A 27423-nucleotide genomic window follows, 5' to 3' on the forward strand; every position below is an offset into this window, starting at 1 on the left:
AGTGGCTGAAACGCATGATCTGGACACTGTTACAAGAAACTTAATACACCCAGACATGCACAAAGCTAATGAACATGCACAAAGCTTTTAAAAATATCTTTGGTTTCCGGGGTTGTGAATCTCATGACTTCGTTTATTCTTGGTTTGCTATCTGAGTCACTTCCTTCCCTTCAGATTCTTGCAAATTTGAAGCCTTGAGAACACTGAGCCTGATCCAGCTTCCTTGGTGCCATCACCCTGTAATTCAGCACAGCTGCTATGTATCTACCTCACATGCTATAGCTCTGGGATGGCGAACCCATGACACGGTACTACAGGTGACATGTGGAGCCATTTGTCAGAGCACACGACGCATTGCCCTGTCAGCTGGCCAGTGTGCGTGCTGGCCAGCTGAGTTCAGCCTTTTTAAAAGCCATTTTCACCCTCCCCAGGCTCCAGAGGCTTTATAGGAGCCTGGGGAGGGCAAAAAGAGCCCTCTCTGCCCCCCGGAGGCCGTTCGGAGGCTTCAGGAGCCTCCCTGAAGCCTCTGGAGTACAAAAAACTGGCCCTATGGGCAAAGAGGAAGTTTGGGAAACCCCAACTCCATTTGAGTAGAGATAAAGGTACTTTTACTGGATATGAAATGAAAGCAACGAAAGAAAAGTAAGATCTAAGTCAAAAAGGCATGAACATGTACATATCAAATGTTTACCCAGCAACTCCTCCCCCAATTTTCCCAACCCAATGTCCAATCTGCAACTCCCTAAGGTGTCATGTGGGGTGCATCTTCAAACGGCCTCATTCAGTTGGCATGCAGAGACAATTGACCTTGACCAAGCCCAAACACAAGCCATCAGCATGCTCAGAAGATGCTGAGAACAAAATTCCCTTCTTGATAACTCCTCCAGTACCAGTAATTCCTTTCCCAAATGTCACAAGCCTCCACCCTTCCTGTTTCTATGGCAGCTGATAGCAAGCAAGCGAAGTAGAGGCTGACAGGTTGCTTCCCACAGAGGGAAGGGAGAAAGAAAGAAAGAAAGAAAGAAAGAAGGAAGGAAGGAAGGAAGGAAGGAAGGAAGGAAGGAAGGAAAACAGCACAGCAATTTAAGACTAGAAGGCTACTTGGAGAGCATCTAACCCAACCCCCTGCTGCAGCAGGAAACCTTACATTGTATGGATTATTTTGGTCCCTCTAACAGAGAGGAAAATTGCAGAAAGAAGAAGGAGTTTACTAGGACAAGGTTGCCAGGCAGAGGAAAGCAGAGATAGTCGTTGACTTTTGACTACAATTGAGGCCAAAATGTTGGTTGCTAGCAAGACTGTTAAGAGCTTCATCAAATTTTAACCAATCCATGACATCTCCTGGTGAGTGACATCAAGTTGGCCATGCCCACTCAATCACATGACCGCCAAGCCACATGCACAGAATTGGTAGTAAAAAAATTTGAAACCCAACCCTGGGACATATGTCTGCTCATTATTTTAAAGCCAAGAGGAAAGTGCTGGGATCACATCATTGGAAAAGACAGGTGGAAACCTGAAGGACAGGCTTCTTGGTTATAGCTTGCCATCTCAGGTCAGGAAGAGTGCTGTCTACCTTTTAGGAATATAGCCTGCCTAGAATGTATGGAATGGGTGACATACAGAAACAAGTATGAATGAAATGATGAATAAACTGCCGTGACTTTGTGAATGAGCTAACTAGTATAACTTGAATACTGTTGCCTTCAAATCTAATTTTCCATATTAGTTTAATTCTCTAATTTTAATTTTAGATCAGATATATCCATCATAATTGACATGAATAACTCTGTGAAAGAAGAACTTTACAATGCATTGAATGAACTCCTTGTGAAAGAATTAAAAGAATTTAAATGGAGGCTAAATTCTATTGATTATAATGAAAGGCCAAACATTCCTAGAGCTTCACTGGAGAAAACAGAGGCACAAGACATTGTAGATCTCCTGATTCAACATTATGGAGAAGATGCTCTAGAGGTGTGCATTGATGTCCTTCGAAAATGCAACAGACATGATCTTGCAAAAAAACTTGAAGAAACTGGACAGAAAGGTAAGCAAACCCAACATATTACAGAAATGTTCTGTCCACTTAAGATCAAATGGCAATAAAGATCCATTATCATTTCTTTGCCACTGAATTTTGCTCATCCGATTTGTTGGTGGTGGTTAGGATCAGCAGTGGCTCCCTGGCGTTTCAGAGTGGAACTTTTATCCCAGTCTGAGATTCCAGGTCTTGAGCTTGAAATCAAACCTAAGGGAACATCTGCACTATCATTCAGCTTGACATTTTCTTGTCATTGTTAAAGTAAATGGATAGGCCAAGTTCAAGCCAAAGATGTTAGTCCACTGATCTAAATTTAAGGGAGATCTTTAAAAGTTTAATTTAATCCATCCTTTTTTCCAGCATCCTTCCTGACGTAACACAGTATTAAAATATCTTCTAGGTTGTGATACCTCTGTTGCTACTAGAGAAGAGAGCAGGGCATGTTATGTTGGGTGGAGTCAGAGAACAAAGAAGGACAGCATTCTCTTAATTCCTTCAATGAACTACCAAAATGAAAAATTTGTAAACTATATTTTTTCTTTGAATATACATTGAGACAAAATCTCCTACTTTTATATACTGTATATATTTAACCCTTAAAGCAGTCAGCAAAAAAGAAACAAACTCGTTGAACAGATGACTGAGATTATTGTGGTATGGAATATATGTTCAATGTGTGTGCTTATGCCCAAAGAATACCCAAATTATAAATGTATTAAATGTAAACTACATGAACTACTAGAAGAAATAGCAAAAGATCTAGAGGCAACTCTAGCCAAACTCCAATTTATGCAACAAGATTATATCCAAATTGAACCAAATAATGAACAAACAACCCCTAGAGGAATTGACCCTGTGGCTAAACCTTTGGAGGAAGGTAAATGGAGGCATGTCACACACAGAAGGAAACATGACAATCAAAGAAAGAAGCAGCATACATGTAACAAACCCCTACTACCCAATCTTACCAATCTCAATGTAGGCCTATTACCTCTGAGCAATCGATTTCTCCCCCCAGATTAAAACATGCAGACTCACAACCTCCTCCTCAAACACATGGAGACAGCTAGAAAAAAAGACATAAGCAAATATCTCTTGAAAAGTCACATTATCAAACACATCTGTGATAAACAGAAAAGTACCCCAGATGACCTCCCCCCAAAAAAGGGAGACGAGTCTTGATGATAGCAGATTATATTCTCAGATGAACCCAGCCAGCTGTCTGCAGACCAGATATTCAATCTAGAGAGGTATGTTGTCTCCCTAGAACAAAAATCAAAGATGTAGCTGAGAACTTCAACAAAAGAATTAGGCCAACAGATTACTACCCCTTTCTCCTCCTTCACATAGGGATGAATGACACAACAAAGAACCTGAACACAATATTGAAAGATTAAGAGCAAGTAGGGAAAAAAGTTAAGGAGCTGAGAGCACAGGTGGTGTTCTCATCTATACTCCCAATGAAAGGTCAACACCCACTGAGGGAAAAAGAATTCTAGAAATAAACTTCAGGCTAAAAGGTTGGTGTCACCAAGAGAACTTTGGTTTCCTGGATCCTGGACTACATTACCTATATGAAGGACACTTGGCAAGGGATGGGCTGCAGCTCCAAAACAGGGGGAAATGTGTAGGTAGTCCTCGAGTTACAAAGGTAATGGAGCCTGCCTATTCCATTTGTCATCTGAGGATTGGTGGGAGTGAATCTCCTATCTTGAACAAGATCACTCTCTGCTTTCACGCATGTATTCAATAATCGAATGTACAATTTGTTAAGTGCACATGAGGCATCTCATGGTAGGGAAGGCCATGTGGGAGCCAAGTGATAGAAGAGGCCACCTGCTGAAGAGCATCCAAGGTTTCCCCCAAATCACAGATACTACATTCTGCCTCCTCTAGGATGTCCCCACAATAGCTTCCTCCCAATCCTGCTGCCCAGGGTGATTTACTTCATGAAGATCTGTCTCCTCTAAAGCCTTTTTGTTTGTCTGCATCCTCCTTTCTTGCTTGATGAGATCTCCAGTGATGAAAAATGAGGCTGTGTGCAGCCCTCCGGGTTTCCTGTTTCATTACTGGAGGTCTCATCAAGCAGTTATCTGGAGAAAGAGGCCCAGAAGGAAGAACGTGGGCCTCTGGGCCTCCTTTTTCATCACTGGAGGCAGGGGTGGAATCCTACCAGTTAGGACCAGTTCAGGAGAACCAGTAGCAGATATTGGCCTGGGCTGGTGAACCAGTAGTGACTTCTGGATGGCCCCACCCCCAAACCAGTCACCGCTTGCTCGCCCTGCCCCACCCAGTCTCTGCTCTGCAGCTTGCCTATCTGAAGTGCTGCGCCCCCGATCTCTCTGCCAGGGAAGCTTGCAAGTCGCAGCTTAGCTAGTTGCCAACGCCACCCCCCACCATCTCAACTTGCCTCCCCTACTCCCTTTCCCGCAACCCTGCCATGCTTGCATGCCTTCCATGCGGCCTTCCCAGTGGTACCCCACCCACATTTGTCTTCTGAGGTTGGCATACAGCCTGGCCCAGCCAGTGGGTTGGAGGGTAGCCCTTGGTGGAAATGCAGAGGCTGTGCTGGGGTGGCGGTGGTTGCGGCAGTGTTCCAGGGGGGGCAAGCGGATATCCCAGGGCTGCTGAACATGCAGCCTCCCCATTTCTGCAAAGGCAGAGCCCCCCTGCAGGGTGATCCAAAGAGGGGAGGGGGATGCTGCAGAAAAGACAGCCTTCCACCAGGGCCAGTGTGCCTCCCCTGGCCACCTGCCTGCCTGCTCTCCTTGCAGATCAGCCTGGCCAACTGCCGGCACCACTCTGGGAACTCAGCCCATAGAGACTGGCGCTCCCAGGGAAGGAGACTCAGCTGCGGCTCTGATTCCCACCAGCTAAGAAGTGAAGTGAAAGCATGGAACCCACCAGGGAGCAGGGGGGCGGCAGCCCCCTATGCGGGGAGAGGCCACTGCAGGGCCCATGGTGCTTTCCCTTTGGCCTGGGCTGCAGCAGTTTATCTTGGCGAAGCTCAGGTCGCCACACTTGTAGTCGTGCAGCTGGCTGAAGCACGACATGGCACTGGCAGAGAGGCCTATGCAGCCCCCACTGAGGCAGCCCTGGCTGAACAATCGCCTCTCCAACATTAGGCGCTCTGGGGTCACCTTTCCCATCTTGCCCGCTATTGCTGCCCTCCCTCCCTGCCTGGATGCAGATGTCTGCCTGCCCTTCTGGAGCACCACCCCGGAACTGCCATTCACTTTCTTCCTTCTCCCGCTGTGAAATGAAAGTAAACCGTGCCACACTACAAGTACAGCGACCTGGTCTTTGTGAAGATGAAGCGCTGCCATCAGGCTGAAGAGAAAGTGCTGTGGGCTCCTTGGTGGTGTGGCTGGCCCTCTCCCTGCACAGGGGGCTGCTCACCCACCTGTTGGCTGCTTCCGTGCCTCTTGCTTTGCTTCTTCGCTGGCAGGAAGCGGCACTGTGGGCGAGTCTCCTTCTCCCAGAGCACCAGACTCCATGGGCCGAGTTCCCAGACTGGCACCGGTGGTTGACTGGGCCGATCTGCAAAGAGAGCAGGCAGGTGGCCGGGTGGGAAGCCACTTGGCTGCTTCGGAGCCCCAAGCCCTGCGGAGTCAGCATGAGAGACATGCTGACCTGGGTGGAAGGCAGCCATTTCTGTAAAATCTCCCTTCCCTCTTTGGATTGCCCTGCTGCGAGGGACTCTGCCTTTGCAGAAACAGGGTGGGCAGTTTGTACAGAGGATTGGCGGGGGTGGGAGGTGCGTGACACTCCAGGATGGAGAGCGGGCGAAGAGAAGGGGAAGAGGTTTGCTTGGGCAGTCAAGCCAGATGGTGGAGGGAAACTCAAAGCATTGGGGGCTTCAGAAGGGCAGAATGTGCAGCTCCTGGATCTAACAGTGAGTGACATGAGTGACATCAAGTTGGCCATGATCACCCAGTCACAAGACCACCAAGCCACACTCACCAAGCCATGCCCACAGAACTGGTAGGGAGAATTTATAGATTTCACCACTGACCGGAGGCCTCATCATCTGGATCTCTGGTGAGAAAGGAGGCCTGGAGGGATGTTCATGAGCCTTTCTCATTGGCAAATACTTGAATATTGCATCCCTTCATCATTCCTTTTCAAAAAGCCCTTGCTGGCAGGAAAAGAGCTTTGGATGGAGGCCTCTGCCCCTCCCCACCTCCACTGGACCAAAAAGACTTTTTGCAAAGGGCTGTCAAAGTCTACTGGAATGCAATCTCTCTGCAGGCTTAGACAAGGAAACGGCAAATGGAGGGAAGGCCTGAAGGACCAAAGCTTTCTCTCCATTTGCAAATATCCAGGTTTCAATTTGCAGACAATAGAGCCCTAAAATGCGAGACCATGCAAGATCAGTAACATAAGATCTCAAACTACTGATCTCACATGATCTTGTGGTTTGTTAGGCCTCTGTTCTTTGTGAATGCACTGAAAGCCTGAAGGAATAAAGCAGGAAAAGAAACTGCGACAGAGAGCAGATCTTCATAAGATAGGTGAGTCTCCGCAGGCAAAGTCCCTGCGAAGACCCAGCCGGAGGGAGGGGGGAAATAGGCAGGGGGAATGTTGCAGACCCTCTGCAGTAGCTCACAAGAGCGAACAACTGCCATGGTACTGCAATATTCATAACTTCCTCGGGACTTGTTTGTAAACGCTGTGGGGTGCTTATCACGTAACTTTGAACATTGACTAAGGGAACGCTCTTAACCAGGGATTACTTGTACTCTGAAAACAACTGACTCACCAGAAGGGCTTTAAACTAAAATTGAGGGGGGAGGGTGACCATTCTTTAGAAAGTATAGAACACAAAACCAATCATAAACCCAAAGAGAACAAATCAAACAATCAGGTAGGTAGTGATGAGAAAAAAGAAAATCCCAAACACCAAGTAGAAGATGCAGGAAACAAACCCATGGACAGGCATAAAAGTCTCAGATGCTTTTATACAAAGTTTGGGGAACACACAGGGTGACCTAGAAGGAATAGTACAGAAGGTGCCATGATATGGTTGCCATTACAGAAACTTGGTGGGATGAAATTTATGACTGAAATGTACTGATGGGTGGATGCAAATTGTTCAAAAGAAACAGATCTAATAAGGAGGTGTAGTAGCACTATATGTAAGTAAGCCTTATGGAGGCTTAGTGTGCTGCTGGGGGCTGGGGGGGCAAGAAATGGCCAGTTTTTCGCTCATTTCTGCCCTCCACAGACTCCAGGAGCTCTCTGAAAGCCTCCATAAGGATATTCATGGCCATTTTGGTGAGGGGTGGGGCTTCGGGAGGCAAAAAATGTTGTATTCAATGTATAAGACGCACCCAGATTTTCAGCTTCTTTTTTTGAGGCAAAAAGGTGCGCCTTATACTCTGAAAAATACGGTACTTCTAGAAAAATGTGGGATGGACAGCATGACCACCAGATAGATTTGTAACTGGCTGACACAAAGTTCTCAATGAGTAGTTCTTAATGTAGTATATCTACATGGGGGGATGTAAGCAGTGGGATACCACAAGTCCTGTTTTAGGTCCAGTACTCTTCAATATCTTCATAAATGACTTAGATGAGGGAATAGAAGGAGAACTCATCAAATTTGCAGATGACACTAAACTGACAAGACTGCCAACATCCCCAAAGACAAGCTAAGGATCCAAAAGGATCTTGAGAGACTTGAAAATTGGCCCTATCCAACAAACATTAATTTTAATGTGGAGAAAAGCAAAGTTTTACATTTAGGCAGGAAAAGCCAAAGTTATAACTACAGATTAGGCAAAACTGGCACAAAAACAGTAATTGTGAGAGGGACCTTGGAGTCTTATTGTGTGATCATTTAAACATGAACTAGCAGTGTGGCATCAGCCAAAAAAGCTAATATAATCCTTGGTTATATAAACAGAGGCATAGAATCAAACTCATATAAAAAAATAAAAACTTTATACAAGCTTAGTAAGACCACCCCTGGAATAATGCATCCAGTTTTGGTCACTAGACTACAAAAAAAGATATTGAGATTTTGGAAAAAGTGCAAAGAAGATCAACTAAAATAATTTAAGCCCTGGAGATTGAAACATATGAAGAAGAATTGCAGGATTTGGGTTTGGCTACTTTAGAGAAAAGAAGGACTGGGGGTGGGGGACATTATGGCACAGCAGTATTCCTGTATTTGAGTGGCTGCCACAAAGGGGGTGGTGTCAACTTATTTTCCAAAGCACCAGAGGGCAGGACAAGAAACACTGGATGGAAAACCAATCAAGAAGAAACTTCCTAAAAGTGAGAACAATTAACCAGTGGAACATCTTGCCATCAGAAATTGTGGGTTCTTCATCACTGGAGGTTTTTAAGAAGAGACTGCACAGTCACTTGCCTGAAATGGTATAGGTTCTCCTAGTTGAGCAGGGGACTGGACTAGAAGACCTCCAAGGTCCCTTCCAGATTCGATTGTATTCCATTCCATTCCTCCCTTCCCTTTCTCTTCTCTTTGCTTCTCTTCTCCCCTTCCCTCCCCTTCCACCCTATCCTATCCTATCCTCTCTCAGGACCCCCAAGTGGAAAGAATTTGAGAATTGACTTTGGAGAAGGACAGCCCTATGTGCATTTCTACATCAGGAATCCTAAATTTGAGAGGCAATAAGTATCCCAGAACCTTAATCCCAAGAAGAAATCCTATTGGTGCCTTGATGCAACCTACACCACTGTTTTAGTTTGCCTGATGTTCTATTGGATGGCAACACATTGGTCTATGTAGAAATAGCAGCCTTCTTGAAGGAGGGAACAACCCACCCACTCTTTGAAGTGCTGCCAAAAATCTAGGGGGCTGCAATTTCATGAAATTACTGAGGCCAGAGAAGATTGAAAAGATTTAATGACTGATGCAGCACCATTGAAACCCTGTTTATCTGAAATATGGTGAAGAGCTCAGTCCGCTTTAAAACTTGAATGGCTGAGAGAGAGATATATACGTAATTGGAAAAAACAAAGTAATTGTTATCCAAATTGGGAGCTTGATGACGTGATGAAGATGGTATGGATGGCTTTGATACTGTTGATCATAATATCCCTTTAGCTTAGTAGTGTCTTGGGAAAGAGTTGAGTGGCAATTCTTCTTCCAAGCAACCCAGAGGTGGGAGAGAGGGCAAGGGCACAGTCAGCTACTATAATTTTCACCATTGTGGGCCATTCAAGTCCATCAGAAAAAGGGGAAAGAGGAAAATAAATGTATAGAAAGGCGCAGAAATTATAAGAAATCAAATATACATTATAAGCGTAGACCATTTATAATGTATATAATGTTAAGACCCATAGTGGCACAGTGGTTAGAATGCAGTTCTGCAGGCTACCTGCAGTTCAGCAGTTTGATTCTCACTGACTCAAGGTTGACTCAGCTTTTTATCCTTCTGAGGTCAGTAAAATGAGGACCCAGATTGTTGGGGGCAATATGCTGACTCTGTAAACCACTTAAAGATGCTTATAAAACACTGTGAAGCAGTATATAAGTCTAAGTGATATTGCTAGACATTCATAGAAGTTATAAACCCATGCATTTACTTAATTTTTTTTAAAAAAGTATTCTATGACATACCCATTTCACTAATTCTAATCCATCTTTTGTTGCAGATGTTGATGCTCACCAACTTCCAGATTTATCAGGTAAGGAAGGAATCATTCAAAGGGTCATTGAATTATGCTTAAAACTAATTCAGCATGAGCATTTCCTTTCCTCCTTCCCCATCTATGCAAAGTATTATGAATGGGAAAACTCCAGGAGGTTTTGTGGTGCTGACCATGAAAAAGAAAGGGAGGGAGGGAGGATTCCAATACTTCCTGCCAGCTTCCCAAAAGGAAACTCAGTGGGGAAGCCGGCAGGAAGTTTGGCCCCATTGGTTTTTTTGCTCTCCCTTGTCATTCTCTTTTTCTGCTTAGATAAGGAAATACTTAAAACAATTACCCAACAATGTAAAGGTTTCTAGTATTATATTATAATTGTCCATGGATAATTTCTGTTACTACACAATTCATTCAGAATTTGTAAGTAACATGAAGTCTTCTCTCCATTGGCTATTTGAGGCCATAAATGTTCCTTTGTAATCTTAAACAAAAAGTCTCCTCCTGATAAGAATGGCAGAGAGAATCCATTTTTTTTTCCAGCCACAATTTCCATGAAATAGTCAAAGAATATTGCCATCACCAAAAATTAAAGCCCAAATCTGTCTGAAGCATATAATAACCTCTGTTCCAAATATAATAATATTGAGACTTTTCAAAAATGTATTTTTAAATGAGATATGATTCCTGTTATATCTCATAAATAGCAATGGTTATTGATTCCTTTTTTATACAAATGTAATTGTGATCCCCACTCTATCGCCAGCCACCTGGAGCTCTAAGCAGAGGTGGGGGTGGCGGCGGCAAGTTCCAAGCAGCAGGCGAAAGATAAACGAGGATCCCCCTCAGCATTTTTTCCCGTCAGTGGAAAAAGTGCTGAGAGCTCACCCCCACCACCTGAAGCTCCAAGGAGAAGAGGTCCTCGGCTGATGCAAAATGGCTCTCAAAGAGAACGAAGCAGGCATGGTGCATCCAGAGTCACCACTTCTTCACAACAGCTGAGGATGGAAGAGTTCGCTCAGGAGATCTGTGATCTGATGGGAGAGTGAGAGGAGCGGGCTTCCTTGCCAAGCTTGAGGAGGGGGGAGGGGGAGCTGTTGTCTGAGGGTGAGAGCAATCCCTGGCCACCTCTAGGTTAGGGTGGAGAGCCACCTTGAGCCTTCTTCTCTTGGTCTCCTTGCGCTGGGAGCATCCTTCTCTGGGCAGAGGCAAAGAAGAAGAAGAGCCACCGCCCTCCTCCTATGGCTCCTGCCCAGAGCTCTCTCTTTTCTCTGATAAGGATCAGTGCCCAGGGATTTTCTGCCTTGTGTGTGCAGGACTGACCGACCACGTAACCTTCTCAACCCCAGGAATCTTTGGTGCCCACCCTGAGAAAAGGGGACAGAGGCGGTGCAGGTGCTGCTATGACATGTGTCTTGCTGCGCCCGCCCCATCAAGTGAAGGAGGCACCAAACACAAACTGCCCACCTGTGTTCAAACCAGCCCTCCTCCTCTCTCCTGGAGGGGGAGGGAAGGTCTTTTTCAAAACTACCTTTTTTCCTGCCCTCCTGTGGCATCAGTTTGTAGGGGGATGGCATGGACTGTTCAGTGCTGAGGTGGAAGCAGCTGCGGTGGTGGTAAAAGTGAGACTTCTTGCCAGCCTGCAAAGGGGCATGTGACTGAGTGGGCATGTGCATGAGTGATGTCAAGTTGGCCCCACCCACTCAGTCACATGCTTCCCCCCCACCTAGCCATGCCCACTAAACCAGTAGTAAAATTTTTTGAAACCCACCCCTGGATTCATTGCATTGTCAGCCAGATTTTCAGACTGGGTTTGGCATTTTTGTCTACCTATCGAGATCTTACCAAGAACCTGCGATAGGTAGACGTGGATATTTGATGGTGTTATAGATATTGTCACATGATTAAAGTTGCTCCCAGTAAAGCTGCCTTTTTGCAATTGACTGATAGCACTTTGTCAATGCCAATGGTGTCCAAGTGGTGCTCCAATTGTTTTGGGATTGCATCTAAGACACCTATTACTACTGGTACTACCCTTGCTTGCCTTTGGCACAGTCATTCTATTTTTATTTGTAGGTCTTTGTATTTTGTTATCTTCTCCCATTCTTTCTCTTCTATTCTTCTGTCTCCAGGCACTGTCACATCCACTAGCCAGACTTTTTTGTCTTTCCTATCAACAATCTGGGGTGTTATATGGCAGGTGCCTCTCTATTTAAATTCTAAAATCCCAGAGCAATTTTACTTCTTCATTTTCTATGATTTTATCTGTTTTATGATCTCGCCAGTTCTTGCTTACATGAAAATGATATTTCCTGCAGATCTTCCAATTCACCCTTGTTGCTACTTTGTCATGCTACTGCTCGTAGTCAGTCTGGGCAATCTTCTTGCAGCAGTTTATCAGATGGTCCACTGTTTCTTTAGCTTCTTTCCACAGGCAGAAATTAGTGACTGTTCCTGTCCTCTTAATTCTGGCTTTGTATCCATTTGTCGTTAAGGCTTCTGCAGTCAGAATTAATCTTTTGGTCTATTTTTCAACTTTCCTGATCTTAGCAATTAGCAAAAGTCAGGTCTTGTTATTATCTGTTTTCCCTGCAATTTTTTTTTAATGTAATGGCCATATAGTAGTTTGTCTTCCCATGCTTCAATTCTGTTCTGTATTCTGTTTTGGTCTTTCTTGTAGGCCAGTTTGGTCTTTCCAGTAGTCAGCCTTCTTGGCATACTAACTTCAGTGCACATATTCTTCCAAAGCCATTTTATCTTCTTCAACCATCTGATGCATTTGCAACAATCCACTCCCATCTATTTGTCTTGGTAGGTAGAGTCTGTCAATGTTGCTATGAGGATGATTCATTATCATTATTTTCCTGGTCTTCCTATTCATTGCTTTTAGTTCTGCTTGAGTCCAGTTCACTATTCCAGATGTTTATCTAATGACTGGAATTGCCTAAATGCCGATTACCTTGATGGTATTTCCTCCATTTAATTTGGACTTTGAGATCTTCTTCACACACTCTCTAATTCTTTTCTTGACTTCAATGTGCTTGATGTTGTCAGTTTGAAGGATACTCATCAGGGGTGAATTCTGGCAGAGACTACATCTGGTTTGCTCAGAGGTGCGTGCTTGATGCACGCTGTGCATGTATGTACACTACAACTAAAATTGCTCTGCACATGCGCAAAAGCAAAAACCAAGATGGCAGTGCCTATGGTGCTGCTGGGAGACCCGTTCGGGGGCATGGAAGGCCTGGGTTGCTGCCAGTTCCAGAGACCCAGACCACCAAGCTACTACCGGTTCAGCCAAACTAGTCCAAACTGGTAGAAACCCACCACTGATACCCAGGTATTTGTATTAATCATCTTCATCCAGACTCTTCATGGGGCATCTTGATTCCTTCAATTTTCACGATTTTTCCTTGTTTGATAGTGAGTGAGTCACATTTGTCTAATCCAAATTCCATTGCAATTTCTTGGCTGTATATACGGACAGTGTTGAGCAGCGATTCTATTTTAAACTGAGTTTTTCCATGCAGCTTCAGATCATCCATGTAAAGGAGGTGGGAGAGTAGATGTTTGTTAGCCATGGCCTGAGTTATTCAGTATTGTTGAGAGAGGAAACACTGCAATGACAAATAGTAGCAGTGACAGTGAATCTCCTTGAAATATTCCTCTCTTGATATTAATGTCTCCCAGTCTCTCACTATTGACCTGCAACTGTGTCTTCCATTGTGCCATCGGTCTTTGCACCAAGCTTCTGGTGTTTCTACTGCCTCCTGTTATTTCTAAGCACTTGATTATCCAGTCATGTGGCAGAGAGTTGAAGTACTTTTTGTACTCAATCCATACTATGTTCAGGTTGGTCTCCCTTTTCTTGAAGTTTTCCAAAATCATTTTGTCAATTACAAGTTGATCTTTTGTTCCTCTGCTATTGGGGTGGTTTCCTTTCTGCTCAGGTAGAAAAGATTATTTTCAACTAGATGCTGTTAGACTGCATCAGCTACTGTGTTTCCCTGAAAATAAGATCTGGTCTTATTTTCTTTTGGGCCCTAAAACTTGAGCTTATTTTCAGGGAGGTGTTTTTTTTTTCATCACAAGGCCCAGCCAGGCACCCTGCTCCCCTCCATGCACACAGGAGGCAGTGACCACACGGAGGCCAACTGGGGCAGGAGGTAGAGGGAGGCAGGTGCCCAAAGGGATCAGTCTGTGTGCCTCAAATCAGCTGCAAGCTGCCGTGGAGAGGATGGCTGGTGCTGCCACCATGAGGCAGGGTGAGAGAGTGAGAGAACATAACTTTCAATGTCTTTTTTGAGGGAAATTCACCAAAATTGTGTTTTTATGAGGTGTAACGATTTAACAAACGCAATATGTCCCACCTGTTTGGCATCATGGTACATTTGTTTCTGACTGGCAAGCACATAAGGCTTGGCAACTACCCAAGCTAGTCCACCCTGAATGGGACAAACCTTTTTTGTGTCATCCTTTAGAGCAGTGTTTTTCAACCACTGTGCCGCGGCACACTAGTGTGCCGTGACATAGTGTAAGGTGTACTGTGGGAAAATTACTTTATATATAGTCAATATAGGCACAGAGATAATTTTTTTTAACATTTTCTAATGGTGGTGTGCCTCGTGATTTTTTTTCATGAAAAAAGTGTGCCTTTGCACAAAAAAGGTTGAAAAACACTGCTTTAGAGTGAACTTAAAAGCAGCTGCTATGGTCCATCCACAGGAGGTTTTCCTTTTCCCTTTTCATGGTTATTTGGTCAGCCAGCTGGTGCAAGATTTGACTACTTCCACCTTAGAGCTATTGTACTGAGGCATTCTTGACAAAGTGTTAGCAAGGAAGTTCTTTCCTTCTGGCAAATAGCATAGGATAACATTGAATCTCTGAAAGTACTGGGCCCATTGCACCTGTTCAGAGGAGAGCTTCCAAGAGGTCTTTAAGGCTTCCAGGTTTTTCTGATCAGTCCTGGAAAGGAATTTTACTCCCCTCCAAAAATAATGCCTTCAAAAAGCAGTGCGCAGAGAACTGTATAGGCTTCCTCCTCCCATATGGGCCAGCACTGTTCAGTTTCAGTCAGCTTCTTGCATGTGTAGGCACAGGGGTGTAACTGTCCCTGCTCATTTTCTTGCATCAGAACGGCTCCTATTCCTACATCACTGGTGTCTGCCTGGATGATAAATGGCTTGTCAGAATCCAGGTGCTTCAGGTTTGGTTTGGAAGAGAAAAGCTGTTTGAGTTTTTCAAATGCCATCTGGCACTCCAGAGTCTATTTCAGTGGTTGGCTGGGTTTAGGTCCCCCCCCCTTTGTCTTCAGTAAGTTTGTAATAGGGAGGGCAATTTGCACAAAAGAAGGAATGAATTGTCTATAAAAATTAGTGAATTCTAGGACGCTCTGTAGTTGCTTCCTGGTATGGGCTGGTACCCATTCCAGCACTATCCACACTTTCTCCAGATCCATTTTGATTTCTTAATGGGAAATTTGGTAGCATAAATAGTCTTATCCTGATGAAACTCACATTTGGATAGTTTTGCATGCAACTTAGCAGCACAAAGTTTCTGGAGGACAGCTCTGACTAGTTTCACATGCTCAGCTTTCATTTCTGTGCAAATTAAAATGTTATCTAGATAACCCAACACCACTTTATACAGGTGCTCATGCAGGACTTCATTTATCAGCTGCATGAATACTGTGGACACCCCTTGTAGTCCAAAGGGGAGCACCCTAAACTGGAAACAGCTCAGTGGGCAGTTGAAAGCAATTTTCCACTCATCTCCTCCTCTGATTCTAATGTGGTAGTAAGCCTCCCACAAGTTCAACTTTATAAAAAAAATTCCCTTTGCCAAATGGGTCAACACATCCTTCATGAGGGAAAGTGGGTGCATATTTTCCACACAGACCATGTTCAGCCCTGCAATAAAACACAGAGGCACAAAGATCAGTCCTTTTTCCCCTAAATAGGACTGGAGCATCCACTCTGTATCTGACTGGTTGAATGAAACCCTGAGCTAGGTTTTTGTGAATGAATGCAGGGAACTCATCTAATTCCTTGGGAGTCATTGTGTAGAGTTTTGGTTTCAACAACTGAGCCTCTGGGAGAAAGTTGATGGCACAGTATGTAGGCTGATGAGGGAGAAGTTCGTCCAACCTCTTTTCTTTTTAAAAAAATAATTTTTATTGAATGTTTTAATCTTTAAAAACAGAAAGAAATATATCATGGGGAAAAACGAAACACAATATAAAAATATATAACAATATAAAGTAATTATACAGCTTTCTATATCAGCTTTCCTGTTTAGCCTTTATAATTCTCCCTTCTGCATTGCCTTCTATTGCTTTTACCTTGTCCTATAATATAGCAACAATAGTGCTAACACTTATAATAATATTGATTATTTATATCACCATATATTTACATTCTCTATTGTCTGTTTTTGTCCTCTGTTTTCTAGCCACTTATAAATTTTATTCCATATTTTATAGAAATCTGATTCTTCTCTTTTAGTTCTATTGTCATTTTGTCCATCTCTGCACATTTGAGTACTTTTCTAATTATTGTTTCATCTGCGGGTGTATTGATTTTTTTCCAGTTTTGTCCAAAAGTAATCTTGTCTGCAGTGAATATGTGTATGATTATGTATTGAGATTGTTTACCCATTTTTTGGTCTAATAGTCCTAATAAGAATGCTTCTGGTTTCAGTTCTCTTTTTTGCTCTGTAATTTCTTCCAACCATTTTTGAATTTTGCACCAGTATTTCCTTTTGATGGGGCACGTCCACCACATATGTTAAAATGTTCCAGACTTGTGGCTACATCTCCAACATTTGCGGGATAAATTTGGGTACATTTTGGCCAATCTCGCTGGAGGCAAATGCCATCTATAAAACATTTTAAAGAAGGTTTTCTTTGTAAGCTACTGCCATTATAAATTTATAATTTCTTTCCATAATTTATCCTATTTTTCTAATTCTATGTTATGGCCAAATTTTCTTCCCCAGCTAATCAATGTCCCTTTACTGTCTCTTCCTCCATTTTATATCTTTAAAATATATATATATATAACCTAGTAATCATTTTTCCTCCTGTTCCTAATAATATTTTATCTAATTCCATTTGTTTCTCATGTATTCCGTATTTGTCAGTCTCTGTTTTGCTGCTTGTTTTCGGCTGCCATTGAAACGGGGGAGGGGGGGCATTATATTTGGGTGGGGAAGTGTCAGTACAGGAGTGATTGTAAAAAGAGAGTTGTTCTCTCCATCTACTGCACATGCTGCAGATAGAGGATTTGCCGCCAAGGCCAACTGTCCGGCACACCAGCCTGATGATGCTTTTTAAAGATGTCTCCCACATGACACCTGTGGGGTGCACGGATTGGACTATGGGATGAGGTTACCAAGGGGAGGGGGTTGGGTCACATGTTGATATCTATGATTACGCACGCTTTTGCCTCAGATCTTGCTTTGCCTAGCTACTATCTACTCATGACCAGTAAAAGTACTCTTAATTCTGCAAAATGGAGTTGAGTGGTTTATTTCTTGGTTACTGAGGGAAGCAGCCCTGACAGTATTGTTCCCAATCTTTTTAAAAACTTGTTTAAATTTGTAAATAGGGCCACCATTCCATATTTATTCCTTATATTTTCAGACCTTGTACTGATTTTAGTTCTCCTTTTTCATCTAAGAGTTCTTCATAGCTTACCATTTTGCTGAGATCTATAGTATTTGGATATGTCATTGCCTCCATCATTGATAACTACATAGGGATTTTTCATGTAATGGTTTTTTTTATTTTTTTCCCAGACCTTATTCCTTACTATGTATCTCTGGAAGTATGAATAAGATTTATTCTTTCCCTCCCAGAGGAAGCCATGCCAGCCTAGTTGGAGATCATGCCCTTTTAGCATAAGAATTCTTTTATTTTTTAGTTGAATCCAGTCCTTGAGCCATGTCAGGGCTGCCTCCTGATAGTAAAGCTCCCAGTCTGGGAGGCCAAAGCCACCTTTGTTTCTACTATCTTGTAGAAGTTTGTATTTAATACATGGTTTTTTTCCATGACCAGATAAATTTGGATACCATTTTATTTAGTTGTTCGGAAAAAAAATTCTCTAATTTAATTGGTATTGTTTGAAAGAGATAAAGTAGTTTGGGTAGTACATTCATTTGAATTGTTGAAATTCTGCTAATTAGTGATATTTGTAGTTTAGTCCAATTATCCAAATCTTTGTCATAGCAATTTATTGTAGTTATCTTTTTTTTTTGTAATAAATTTTGTCGATAACCATATTCTCAAATATTTAATTTTCTTGGCCCGCAAAATTCCCAGTTTCTCCTCCAGTTCTTCATTTTGTCTTTTGGTTAAATAAAGTAGTTTGGGTAGTACATTCATTTTAATTGTTGAAATTCTGCCAATTAGTGATATCTGTAGTTTAGTCCAATTATCCAAATCTTTGTCATAGCAATTTATTGTAGTTATCTTTTTTTTTTTGTAATACATTTTGTCGATAACCATATTCTCAAATATTTAATTTTCTTGGCCCGCAAAATTCCCAGTTTCTCCTCCAGTTCTTCATTTTGTCTTTTGGTTAAATTCTTAATTAATATTTTAGTTTTTTCTTTATTTATTTTAAGCCCTGCTACTTTACCGAATTGGTTTATATCTTGTAATAATATTTGTCCAGTTTCTAGGGGTTCCTCTATGATAAATGCTAGATTGTCTGCAAAGGCCTGCACTTTGTATCCCTGTGTTCTAATTTTCAATCCCTTTATGTCCTGGTTCTGTCTAATTTGTAACATCAATGTCTCTAGTCAGTGGATAAATAACAGGAGGGTTAGAGAGCATCCCTGTCTTACCCCTTTGGTTGTGCTGAAACCTTCTGTTGCTTCCCCATTTAGTGTTATTTTTGCCCTCTGACTAGAATATATTGCTCTGATCATCCCTATAAATTTCTCTGAAAGTTCATTACTACTAATTGATTTACAAGAAAATCCAAATTCAGGTTATCGAATGCTTTTTGTGCATCAATAAATATCAATGCTGCTTGTTTTCCTGAGTGTATCTCATAATATTCTAATATGTGAATTATTGTTTGAATATTGTTTTTTATGTCTGTTAGGCAGAAATCCATTTTGGTCTGGGTGTATGATTCCATTTAGTATATTTTTAATTCTTTCCACCATTATTGTCATAAATATTTTATAATCAGCATTTAGCAGCGAGATTGGCCTATAATTTTGGATCTTTCGTTTTTCAGTGTTGTCTTTGGGAATTAATGTTATTAATGCCTCCATCCAGGATTTTGGTGTCTTGGCTCGTTCTAGTACTTCATTATACATTTCTTTAAAAAAAAACAATTTTTATTTGTTTTTGAACAAGAATAAACAACATTAAAAAAAAACATCTTCCATTACATGCTTTGGAAGCTGCTATGGAAGACGGATGCTGCTCTGGGAGTATGCTCTATGGTTGTATGCTCTGCAGCCCACAACCATAGAGCGTACTCCCAGAGCGGCATCCATCCTCCGTTCTTTGAAAGCCGGGGAAAAAAAGCAGCGGGTGGCGCCAGCAGTGGAGATGCCCTGGCTCTGCAGAGTTTGCCAAGGGCATTGTGATCCTATGAGTCGCGTGAGCGGGGAGCAGAAAAGCCGCTCGTGCAACCCCCCTCTCCAGCCATGGAGAGCTCCAGTCACTCACCTAGGGGCATTCCGAAGGCGCTGAGCCGTGGGAAGCGGAGGGTGGCAAACAGGCGCTTGCGTTGCTTGGTGCCTTCCGGGTACCACTAGATTGGTCAGCGGCGCTGTGCCTGGCTGGAAAGGGGGGTTGCTGGGCGGCTGCTTGCAAGCGTGGCCACCTCATGGCTGCTGTGTTGCTGCTGCGACAGTGCAACACAGCCATTCAACCCTGAGGCTGTGCTCGGCTCTTTGGGAGCCCGCTCCCAAGAGAGGAGCTGCCCAGCAACCCCCCTCTTTAGCTCGGCACAGCACCGCTGACCGACCTAGCAGTACCCCGAAAGCACCAAGAAACATGAGTGCCTTTGCCCCCCACCTTGTTCCCATGGCTGGGTGCCTTTGCAATACCGCTAGGTCGGTGAGGGGTGCTGTGCCTCGCCAGAGGGGGGGATTGTCCAGGGAGCTTATTTTCAGGGGTGGGCTTATATTTTTGCCCATGGGAAAAATGTGGCAAGACTTTCATTTCAGGACAGGTCGTATTTTCAGGGAAACACGGTATGTATGTATGTATGTATGTATGTATGTATGTATGTATGTATGTATGTCACACACATATACAGACATACGCAAGAGAGAAAGGACTTAGGAATTTATGCTGAATGAAATTTTTACAAATTTGGTATCATCAGTACATATGCATAGTTGTATAATTCAGAATTTGGGAAATCGAAACCTCATATTTTAATAAGAACTGCATCTTTTTAAAGATATGTTGAAAAGGATATGTAGAAATAGACAGTTTGAATTGACAAACCCCATAGAAATTTACTGAAGAACATATTTCATTGTGGAAAATCCATCATCTTCTGTGTGTGTGTTTTCTCTTTGTAATAAAAAACAACCCATGCTAAATATGAAGTATGCTGGGAATTACACACATTCTGAAAATATTTATTATATCCAAGGGTGGTAATATTTAAAAATATATATCTATCAAAATCCAAAGAAAGAACCTTATATAACCTGCTAGTATTTAATACATTCTTTTGAGAAATAATGTGTGGAATAAAAAGAGTTATGAAATGATAAATATTTAATGTACTGATTAACAAGTATTTGCCTATTCACATCAATTCTGACAAACCAACTAACAAAGTATCCTACAACTTCCTTCAACACATTAATCCGGAGGGTGGATGGGGGTGGCTTCAAGGAGAAAGATAGACAGACAAAACACTTAATTAAGTGTCTTGTGGAAGGCTTATTTTTCACACTTCTAATTTTATTCATTCTTTCTTTAGCATACAGAAACTACACTAAAGAAAAATTTGAAACAATGAAAGATCCTAATGCTGTTCCAGGTGAATATGTACTCTTGAATCAGAGATACTCAAAGCTAATGATCCTAGATTATCACCCATCTAAAGAGGAGAGAGAACATGAAATTCTTGCTATGGGATGGAAACATCGTGAAATCATCAGCAAAAGAGTCGAGTCTTCCACCAGCATTGAAGCATTATTTAACCCTGATAAACATGGATTAATTCCACAAGTTATTGTGCTACAGGGAGCTGCAGGAATTGGAAAAACCATAATGGCCAAAAAAATCATGTTTGATTGGGCTTCTCAACTACTTTACCAGGACAAATTTAATTATGTTTTCTATATTTGCTGTAGAAAGATGAATCTCCATGCAGAGGCAGAGAAGAGTAACATTGCAGATATAATTTCAGAAGGATGGCTCAAGGGTCACTCATCGAAAAATATCATTCAAAACATATTGAAGAATGAAGAAAAGCTTCTATTCATAATTGATGGGTTTGATGAATTAAAGTATTCCTTTGATCAGCCTGAAAACTACTTTTGCACTGATCCCTGGAAGAAGGAACCAGTGAGAATTCTTTTGAACAGCTTATTTCAAAAAAAGCTTCTTCCTAAATCCTCTCTTATAATCACAACAAGACCAACTGCTTTGAAGAAACTCCATCAATGTTTAGAGCACCCAGGTTATTTTGAGATACTGGGATTTTCTACAAAGGAAAGAGAAGAATATTTCTACAATTTTTTTGAAAATAAAGACCAAGCAACTCAAGTTCTCAGATTTGTTAAACAAAATGATACGCTTTTCACCATGTGTGTCATTCCCCTTGTGAGCTGGATCATCTGCACAGTGATGAAACAAGAGATGGTGGGAAACAAAGATCTTAAGAAGACATCATACACTCTCACTGCAATCTATATGCTGTATCTCTCCAGTTTGTTAAAGTTTCACCATAAAGAATCCAAACAGGTTGTCCAAACCAATGTGAAAGGTTTATGCTCTTTGGCTGAAGAAGGAATCCAGAAACGGCAAATACTATTTATGGAGGAAGAAGTCAAGAAGCACATTTTAGATCAGGGAAACTCCCTTCCCCTTTTTCTGAATCAGAGCATCTTCAAAAGGGACATTGATAGTATTCCAACCTACAGCTTCATTCATTTAAGCTTCCAGGAGTTTTTTGCTGCTTTGTTTTATGTCTTAGAAGAAGGAGATGAGCACCATTCTCAAAATCTGAATAAAAATTTGCAGACATTATTAGAAACACATATATCTTTTAGGACTGATTTTGCAGTAGGATTTCGCTTCCTCTTTGGTTTTTTAAATGAAGGGGAAAAAATGAGAGAGTTGAAAAAAAAATTTGGATGGAAAATTTTTCCTAAGAATAAAAAATTCATGTTAGACTGGGTGAAAAATAATCTAAACAAAGGGGGATATGAATTTCAAAAAGAAATGTTTAGTTATTTATATGAGACACAAGATGATAATTTTATAAAAAATGCAGTATGTGATATCACTGAAATATTGGTTTGCTGCGAGTCTGAAATGGAATTGATGAACCTCAGCTATTGTATACAACACTGTCAGAATTTAAAGGATCTCGGTGTTTACGGTATTGATTTTCCAAAAAATGAGTAAGTATTTTGAAAGTCTGTTAAACATTTCATTCAGTTTATGATCCTGTCACCACTATGCTATAACTTACTGTCTCAAATATAATAATGAACCAGAAAAATGTCACTTGGGAAGAAACAATGGATGGAAACTAATCAAGAAGAGAAGCAACCTGCAATTAAGGAGAAATTTCCTAACAGTGAGAACAATTAGTGGAACATTTTGCCTTCAGAAATTGTGGGTGCTTCAGCACTGGAGGTTTTTAAGAAGAGGCTGAGCAAACACTTGTCTGAAATAGGATAGGTTCTCCTGGTTAAGCAGGGGGCTGGACTAGAAGACCTCCAAGGTCCCTTCCAGCTCTATTCTAATTGAATGAAGAGATAGCTTGGGCTAGGTGGGATGGGAGGATGATTTAAAATGAGCAGTTGTCCTTTTGTGAGGCCAATACCAATCAATCCTGTTCAAACTTCAACAGCCTGATAATGATATCACCAGAAAATGTTTATTTCAGCTCAAAATCAGAGAGGCAATTGCTATTGAGATCTAGAGGCTGTAGAAATTTTAAATAAACAAATTATTTTAAACTAATTTAAATAAACAAATTATTTTAAAAAACTTGATTATTTTATACAGAGCCCACTCCTGACAGTCTTTAAAGAAATTTGAAGTTCACTGGGCCATAGCAAAGCTCAGGGTATTTCTCCCTTTAATTAAAAAGGCTAATTCAACACTCTCAAATGTTCCATTTGAAAGTTTCATTGCATGTAAAACTTTCCCTCTTACATGGCAGATAACATAAAAAGGTGCTTCTGTAATAATTGGAAACTTCTTTAGCTCCTCCCTTAAAAATTGTCATTTAAAAAAATGATTGACTATATAGTTTTATCTGAGATTTTAATTCAAACCTTATTTCATTTTTCATTTCAAGTAAGAGGAGTAGATTGAGAAAGGAAAGGAATTTCTCCCAATGGTGTGACTTGAAGACAATTCCTGGGAGAATATTTTCTCTGCTTCAGCACTGGATTGATAAAGGGCTCATTTTCTAGTCTTGTTGAGAAAATTGTTATACTGAATAAACTGCAGGATTAACATTTAAGGCCCCTCTTTTACAACTTTATGGTTTCACAGTTTTTTAAAATTATTTCATTCTTGTGAAGATTGGCTTCAATGTAGGGTTTTTTTTCTCCAATAGAAGGAAACAAAAATAATTTCCACACTGAACTTTCTAGCTGCTTGTTACCCGTTGGAAATGAAGATGCTGAAGAGCTCTTTTTCCAGGTTTCACTCTTCTGCTTTAGCCACAGGACTGAGCTCATGTTCTGCTCAGACTGTGCTTAATACAGTGTCTTGTTGCACTTAGAGATTCCTGAAATATTATTTCTTTTCTTTGTATTCAGGATACCACTTCAAATGTCAATTCCTTCAAGAGATGCTGTATACATACAGGAAGTTCTTGACTTATGATAGGTTGTTTGGTCTTTGACTTATGATACATTTTTTAAAGTTAAGATGAGAGACTGCCTCCTGCCACTTCCTCCCAACGACCAACACGATCGCACAGGTTGGGCCTCCTCCGGGTGCCGTCAACCGGACAATGCCTGCTGGCGGCTCCCCGGGGGAGGGCCTTCTCTGTTGCTGCGCTGGCCCTGTAGAACGATCTACCCGCAGAGATCCGGACTCTTATCACTCTCCCGACCTTCCATTAAGCCGTCAAGACCTGGCTGTTCCAGCAGGCCTGGGGCTGTTGATTGATATCCAGCCCTGCTTAGATGGAATGGATGATGTGGAATTTTAATATTGTATTTTCTATTTTTAAATTTTAAATGTTTTTGGTCTTGTTGTGAGCCGCCCAGAGTCCCAATGGGAGTGGGCGGCATACAAATTTTATTAAACTTGGAAACTTAGAAGATGGATCCCCAAAAGTTACTTACAATTCAGTTCTGAAGTTATGGATGCTGCAACATCCCTGCAGTCATTCGGCCTTACAACTACTGTATTTTTCAGAGTATAAGATGTACCTTGCCCCCGCCAAAAAAGAGGGTGAAAATTTGGGTATGTCTTATACACTGAATGTAGCCCCATCCACCCACCAGCCCCCACCCTTTGGCCTCTGCCTCCTAGCAATTTACCTCCTTGCAGCAAATGGGGAAAATGGGGCTTGTGGAGGTGGCAATATACTATGGCAATCGTTGCAGCATGAAAGAGCTGATGATTGGGAGGCCCCTGCTGAAACAGAAAGTGAAACTTGCTCTTTGTTACACCAAGCAAATTGGAGGCAGAGGCAGGTTTTTTTTCTTGTGCTAATCAAGCTGTTTGCTGCATAAATGCCTATATAATGTTCAAAGACTATTTTTAAAAACTGCTTTATTGTTCTAAACAACTTAACAAAATGAAGAAGCTTTTTAAAATAAATGCTCCAACTGAAGAGTCCCAATGCTATTGTATCTTCATTTAAATAGCAGAGAATAATGTATACGTCCAGAAAGCAACATCAATTTTAAAAGCATCTGAACAAGTAATGTAACAACACAAACAGTGTATATCGTGTGTACTGTTTGCTGATTGTTGCAAGGAGGCAAATTGCTGGGAGGAAGAGGCAGATTTTCTCCCCTTGTTTTCCTCCCCAAAAGTTTGGTGCGTCTTATACTTCAGAGCGTCTTGTACTCCAGAAAATATGGTAATTGCAGAAAGGCTGCAGTGGCACCCCCACCTATCTCCCCATCCTCCACACCAGGTCCCACAGATTTGGGGCCTGCTTCCCACCCCACTGGATCCCACACCCTTCTCCTCACCTTTCATCAACCATAGCCTCCATAACCTTTTGAAATGCTCTGAAGCTGCACAACTTGGATTAGGGAAGGAGGGAAAATCATGCTGTTCACTAGCCATGTGGCATGATCCCAGCTATGGCCATCATTTTCAGAGTGGCCAATTGAATAGTGGCCAGTCCAGAATGGTGCTCAATTCTGAAAGGAGGCCATGTAGGTTAGCAATGGAGCAGCTTGCTCTTCAGTGCCATCTCCAGAGAGCTCCACAGTCTTTACAGCATCTCACAGGTCACATTGGAGAAGAAGAGCAAGCTGGTCCATCCCTAAACTCTATGGCCACTCTCAGAAGTGAGAACCATTTTGCAGTGGCCACAATTCATTGAAGTCAGTCTGAAAATGGCACCTGCTTCCAGACGTGAAGCACACAGCCTTGGGACAGAACAGTTTGCTCTTCTTCTCCAATGTTCTCTACATGTCAGCCCTGGATACATCTTACAGGGCTGCCACAGTGGAAACGGGAGAGTAGTGAAGGGAGTAAATAGTAACAACATTCTTTCATGAGATCAAGGCCGGACTGCTTACACCTGGAGAGGAATGACCAAAGTTTGGCAGCAGTTGAGATAGGGGGTTGATTGGACCATGTGATGTGAATGTCACTGAACAGGGCAGGATGTGAGTTTTAGTATGAGTGGAGGAAAATGCAATATTTCAGTTTCACGTTTTCCCCAGATGAGCCAATATGACTTCATCAATAAATTCTTACTTTGATGGACTTTGTTTTGGAGTTCTGGATTGTTATGAGGAGTTAGTTGGAATGCTGACGCTATGGAGCACTGTGGAGCTGTGGACATCTCCTCAATGTGATCTCCAGAGCTTTTAGAAAGAGATCTACAAATATAAGTGAGCAATTGGTGATGACAGATGGGGTGGAGTATATGGGATCTGGTAGGTTGAGAAGCAGGCCTAAGGTCTATGAGGAGCCTGAGAGGAGGGAATCAGAGCATGGGATTGCCTCAGGAGTGACTTTACGAGGCCCATGGCAGAACCTGCACTAATCCACCCAGGACCTCTCATCAAGCACCTGGTGCACCCTGTGCTTTATTTAATGACCACTTTGGGGAGAGCATGGATAGTGGGTTATAAGTAACACAATCACATGGGAACTGCACAGCTGTCATGACTTCGGACTGTAATGGACAGATTCCAAGCGTTGTTGGTCAAAAGAGTACCTGTAACAATTTCATTTACAAAGTGGTCTTTTTCTACTACTAATTTATCATGCTGCAATATGAATGAATTTATTTGTGATTACCTTTCAAATGTAATATATTTGCAAAGTAGAGTAACTGGAAACACTGAAGTAAAAGTCTGAAGAACAAAAATGTCTTTCCTTTTTAGGGATTGGTGTTTGGATAAAAGAAATGTGGAAGACTTCTTTGAAGAACTGACGCAACTGAAAAACTTAGAAGTTCTGCAGTAAGAAAGTGCTAACATTTTATTTTAGATGTTATTGATAATGAAACCACTACATAACATTAGAAGTTTGGGTATTAAACTAAATATATTGTTACAGCAGTCTCTCATCAATTTCTCTTGGTCAACAATAGAAGATGCTTAACTAGGAGTTCCCGAAGCCTACCATGGAACTGAGTTATAATTGACACTCAGAGAGAGGAAACACAGTTTGGAAAACTCAAGGAAGGGTGCAGTACTTTCACTGGAATTTCTTAACCAGAGGCAGGAAATAGACTAGAACAGAACATGATAGAATAGAATTCTTTATTGGGCAAGTGTGATTGGACACAAAAAGAATTTATCTCTGGTGCATAAACTCTCAGTGTACATACAAACGACAAAATGGTAAGTCATTGATCATAAATCATAAGATACAAAGACAATTGACAAATCATAATATACCAATAGGAGAAGGTAGTAGGAAAGATGAAAAGTGAGAAAGATGAGAGGATGAGAAAGATGAGAAGATGACAAGGATAATAGCAATATAGGCTAATATGTGGGTACATATCTTTAGGCATAAGTGCCGTAGGAGTTAGGTATTTAGTAGAGTGATGACATGGGGGAAGAAACTACCTTTGTGTCTAGATATTTGGGCGAGCAATGCCCTATAGCAGCATCTTGAGAGGAGAACTTGAAACAGTTTGTGTCCAGCATATGAGGGGTCTGTAAATATTTTCTCAGCCTCTTTCTGGTTCATGCAGTATACAGGTCCTCAGTGGAAGACAGGTTAATTGCAACTTTTTTCTCCTGCAGTCCTAAATCTCCATTGAAATCTGTACCTGTCCTCTTTGGTTGCTGTGCCAAACCAGACAGTTATCGAGGAACAAATGACAGACTTAATTATTCCTCTGTAGAACTGTATCAGCAAATCATTGGGCAATCTG

At 41.8% G+C, this 27423-nt stretch overlaps 1 protein-coding gene and 1 pseudogene across 1 annotated transcript; one reads left to right on the forward strand and one right to left on the reverse strand.

Moving 5' to 3' along the window:
* Window positions 1-1769: 1769 nt before the first annotated feature.
* LOC106540441 (NACHT, LRR and PYD domains-containing protein 12-like) lies at window positions 1770-26501 on the forward strand. The gene is made up of 4 exons (XM_087703969.1): window positions 1770-2049; window positions 9664-9703; window positions 20623-22273; window positions 26420-26501. The coding sequence occupies exons 1-4, from the start codon at window positions 1780-1782 to the stop codon at window positions 26499-26501; spliced, it is 2043 nt and encodes a 680-aa protein (XP_087560095.1). The 5' UTR covers window positions 1770-1779.
* Window positions 11555-14909, reverse strand: LOC148049544 (uncharacterized; annotated as a pseudogene).
* Window positions 26502-27423: the final 922 nt, after the last annotated feature.

This window comes from Thamnophis sirtalis, unplaced genomic scaffold, assembly GCF_051295495.1.
Source record: "Thamnophis sirtalis isolate CommonGarterSnake01/CBP01778 unplaced genomic scaffold, rThaSir2_p1.2 scaffold_1, whole genome shotgun sequence".
Taxonomy (NCBI): domain Eukaryota; kingdom Metazoa; phylum Chordata; class Lepidosauria; order Squamata; family Natricidae; genus Thamnophis; species Thamnophis sirtalis.